Source organism: Rhagoletis zephyria, unplaced genomic scaffold, assembly GCF_001687245.7.
Source record: "Rhagoletis zephyria isolate East Lansing unplaced genomic scaffold, Rhagoletis_zephyria_1.1 Rzeph_scaffold_32753, whole genome shotgun sequence".
Lineage (NCBI taxonomy): Eukaryota > Metazoa > Arthropoda > Insecta > Diptera > Tephritidae > Rhagoletis > Rhagoletis zephyria.
Window position 1 is genome coordinate 1 of NW_016189808.1, and position 3,664 is coordinate 3,664.

At 33.7% G+C, this 3,664-nt stretch overlaps 1 protein-coding gene across 1 annotated transcript; it reads right to left on the minus strand.

Moving 5' to 3' along the window:
• Positions 1 to 1,365: 1,365 nt before the first annotated feature.
• LOC108354004 (protein C12orf4 homolog) lies at positions 1,366 to 3,283 on the minus strand. The gene is made up of 6 exons (XM_017605199.1): positions 3,032 to 3,283; positions 2,715 to 2,928; positions 2,474 to 2,645; positions 2,098 to 2,417; positions 1,898 to 2,039; positions 1,366 to 1,839 (listed from the first exon to the last, which is right to left on the minus strand). The coding sequence occupies exons 1-6, from the start codon at positions 3,207 to 3,209 to the stop codon at positions 1,366 to 1,368; spliced, it is 1,500 nt and encodes a 499-aa protein (XP_017460688.1). The 5' UTR covers positions 3,210 to 3,283.
• Between the last annotated feature and the right edge of the window lie 381 nt (positions 3,284 to 3,664).

Sequence of the window (3,664 nt, forward strand, 5' to 3'; positions counted from 1 at the left end):
ATCGATGTGCAGAGATGAAGAAATAAAATAAAATCTAGTTTTGAAACATCTGTTTTTCATTTTATTTCAAACAAAATAAATAAATTTACATAACAAAACTCTTTTTTTTTTAAATAGTGCGAAAAAGATANATCAAATTTGAACGTTTTTCTCAAGCGTTTAAAAGATCCTTTGAATAATATCGATGTGCAGAGATGAAGAAATAAAATAAAATCTAGTTTTGAAACATTTATTATTAAAATCTGTTTTTCACTTTATTTTAAACAAAATAAATAAATTTACATAACAAAACTCTTTTTTTTTTAAATAGTGCGAAAAAGATATATTGTTATACCATGTTCTGACCGACAACGAAAACACTTTGAAAACGAGTTTTGGAATTGTGGGCTGAAGGCTGTTCACACCGGTTGTTAGTGTTTACGTTGACATTTTTTTATCAGCTGATTGCAGTTTTGCTACACAAAAACAAAACCAAAATACTTTCCGCAAATTTTCTTGTCATTAGCAACCTCTTACTTTCATTCTTATTTTAGTTTGGCCTTCCAATTAACAATAAATACGAAATAGCGTATTAAAGATGAGAAAATACAACTTCCACTTCGATAAATAATCGAAAAAAACTAGTGAAGACACCAATTGGGATGAGTGGAATGTGAGTTTTCAAGTAGTTTTCAGCGAAAACTGGTTTTTGTTTGACAGATTTTACATTGACGAAAACACAAGTTTTAAGTNGACGAAAACACAAGTTTTAAGTCAAAACCAGTTTTAGCAACGAAAACATGTTTTCGATGTCGGTCAGAACATGCTATTACTGTCGGCCATTGTTATTTCTGTTTGTTTGTGAAAAGTGGTAAAACGAGGGAACGGATTTATATACGCGTTTTACTTAATTAACTGATGAATATATATATATTAAAAGTATAAAATACGCACGTGAACATTGAAGATATTGTATATCAACCAAAATACAATTGATAAGTGGCATTTTGTACAAAAATTCGGCGGTGGTAGTGAAGATTATTTAACAACAAATTGGTTAAATACTATTAGCAACTACTTTGTGAGAGTGACATATTCATGTAAAGAAAGCCTCCCCCAACATCCTGACAAAGTTTCATGACAAAATTCCACATACTTTCGCTGAAATCTCGATTGGTTCCGTTTAGGAAAGCCAACCCATAAATTTTTATCAATAATTAAGTTAGTATTAAAAACTTAAAAAAAAAGACATGTTGAAAAAAATTACCAAATTGAAAAAAAAATTATCAAATTACCAAACTCGTTCTAAAAAAAAAAAAATTTGGTAAAAAAGTCAAAGTGGCAACGCTGAATACGAACAGAGTGAGTGCACGATGGCGATGTTTTTCACTTTTCTAGTGGATGTACCGACGATGTATTGTCCAGCAAAACATCAATTGGGGTGTTCACAGTTCGTTCCAAATAGTGTCTGAAAATGTATGCTGGTATTGTAAGTGTAGTAACATCATGTCGGCTGGCTGTCTTTAAAATGTTACGCAATCCTAGTATTACCGGATGGCGAGAGTTTATCTCACTTGGACTATTAATGGGCTCATCCGAAATTAAATGAAAAATAACATGAGATTGTGAAAGATTCGAGTGTTTAGTAATAAAAAAGTCGCCAGTCTTTAGTTTGGTAGAGGCAATTTTAGTAGGGGAGCTGCCAGCGCTACCAGCACTACTGTTGCCACCACCGTTATTAGGTGATAAATTATCACTTCCATTGCCTGCACTACTACTGCTGTGCATGCTGGGCGTTTTGGAATCGGTAACGTTAAGTGTATGTATGTGTTTTTCTATCTTCTCTAGTTGATCATCTATCTGTAAAGATTTACAACAAGATTACTTAAATGAGATTTGCCTTAGCGCTTAATAATACCTGGTCGAAGTGAAATTCGGTTGACATGTTGGCATTTTTTATGATATTTTTATTAGGTCGAGCTTGAATAGACGGAGTAAGAACGACTACACCACACAGAGAACTTGAATATAGACCCAATGCCATATTTAATCCATTTAAACTGGAATTTTTAGTTTTAATATACCTGCAACTAATCTTATTGCTAGAATTTTCTGTACCTCTCATCCACGTGCAGTGGACTGCAAAGATCCGTGACATCCGCACTGAGTATTCGTATATTGTGCATATGTTTAAGCTGTGAGCCCAAGTGTATTGTAAAACTTTCCTCCATCGATGGTTGTTGTGATATAAACATAGATGAACGATTTCCGAGGGGTGTAGCAATCGGAGAGGTTTCAAATATTTTACCTACTTGACTGGTAATCCAATCACGGTATTCGTTGCGTTGATGTCCACGCTTGGCCTGCAACTCCGACTCGGAACGTTGTCGTATATAATTTTGAGTACTATATTGTTGTGCTAAGAGGTTATTGATATCCTAAAACCATAAACTATTATACATATACACACGATAGGATTTATTTTACTGTTTACTTCCGAAGTAGTTGTGATATCCAATTGCTTAATTTTCGAGTCCATTTCTTGTTGCTGCCTAGAATTTAAAGTCTCTACTTCCCTATCCATTTGCTTATTTATATCTGAAATAACTTTTGCGTATGTTCTTTCGCGTTTTAATATATCCTCTAATGAAGACGAATGTACCAATCTATGTATGATTTTGAAAGTCTATTATAGGACGAAGTATTTGAAACTCTATGCATATTAATAATCCTACCGATGGAAACTCTGCGCAAATATGTCCTCATCACTGGGCCCAATGCGATCGGCAAATTGTATTATCTCCTCTTTATAGCTGCGCTCAGTTTTCCGAATGACAGCTTCTAGATCGAGTTCATCATTGCGAACCTGTTCCAGTAGTCCCTCCGCAAATTGATCCAGAAAGTTTTGGTTTTCTTCTTGTATGAACTCACGTAAATCCGATTTAAGTGCTAAGTAATATTACGAAATAAAAACCATGGTTTGTAAATTGTGTAACGAAATAAATAAATACATATATGTATATGTATACATAAGCAATATTTTAATTCGTACATATATTCCGATCCAAATACCGCTGCATAGGATCCATGCTATTTAGTAATCTTGTAACTAACTCATCAAGGCATTCCTCATCAGATTCGAAAGGAAACCCAATATCAATGCTTTCTTCACAGGCCTTGCCTTCGTGATTTTGATATTTATATACAAATTTCTTTATATTCCTATCCATTGTAACTTTGGGCGGCACAAAATACTCATAACTCTTGCAAATGCAGCAAATTTTCAACAGAAAACAAACGTATTTAATTTGCCACCCCCAATTAGGAATGCAAACGACGCAGCAAATTTTCAACACATCGATGTTTCGTCGAAAAATATCGATGTTTACATTTGGGGTGTTCACAGTTCGTTCCAAATATGTCTGAAAATGTAGACGTCTACATTTTGAGACATCTTTAGCATCAAACTGTGAGCACCCCTTTCTAGCAGTCGTCGCAAAATCGTATCAAAACTTTGCTGGTGTTGCCAGACATTTTCTCTTTGCGTGCATTTTTTATATATCGCCTTTCGATTTTGTTTCTGAAAAATTGTAATTATTTAACTTAATTACCAATTCCTAATATTTGTTATTTCTTTTCCTTGATTTGTTTCTTTTCATCAGAAATTGCATTCAAATTAAATGCA

Coding starts and splice junctions, on each gene's coding strand:
- LOC108354004 (XM_017605199.1), bottom strand. CDS start 3,209: ATGGATAGGAATATAAAGAAATTTGTATATAAATATCAAAATCACGAA. Junction 2,929..3,031: donor GTATTTGGATCGGAATATAT/GTACGAATTAAA, acceptor AATATTACTTAG/CACTTAAATCGGATTTACGT. Junction 1,840..1,897: donor CCGAATTTCACTTCGACCAG/GTATTATTAAGC, acceptor AAATCTTTACAG/ATAGATGATCAACTAGAGAA.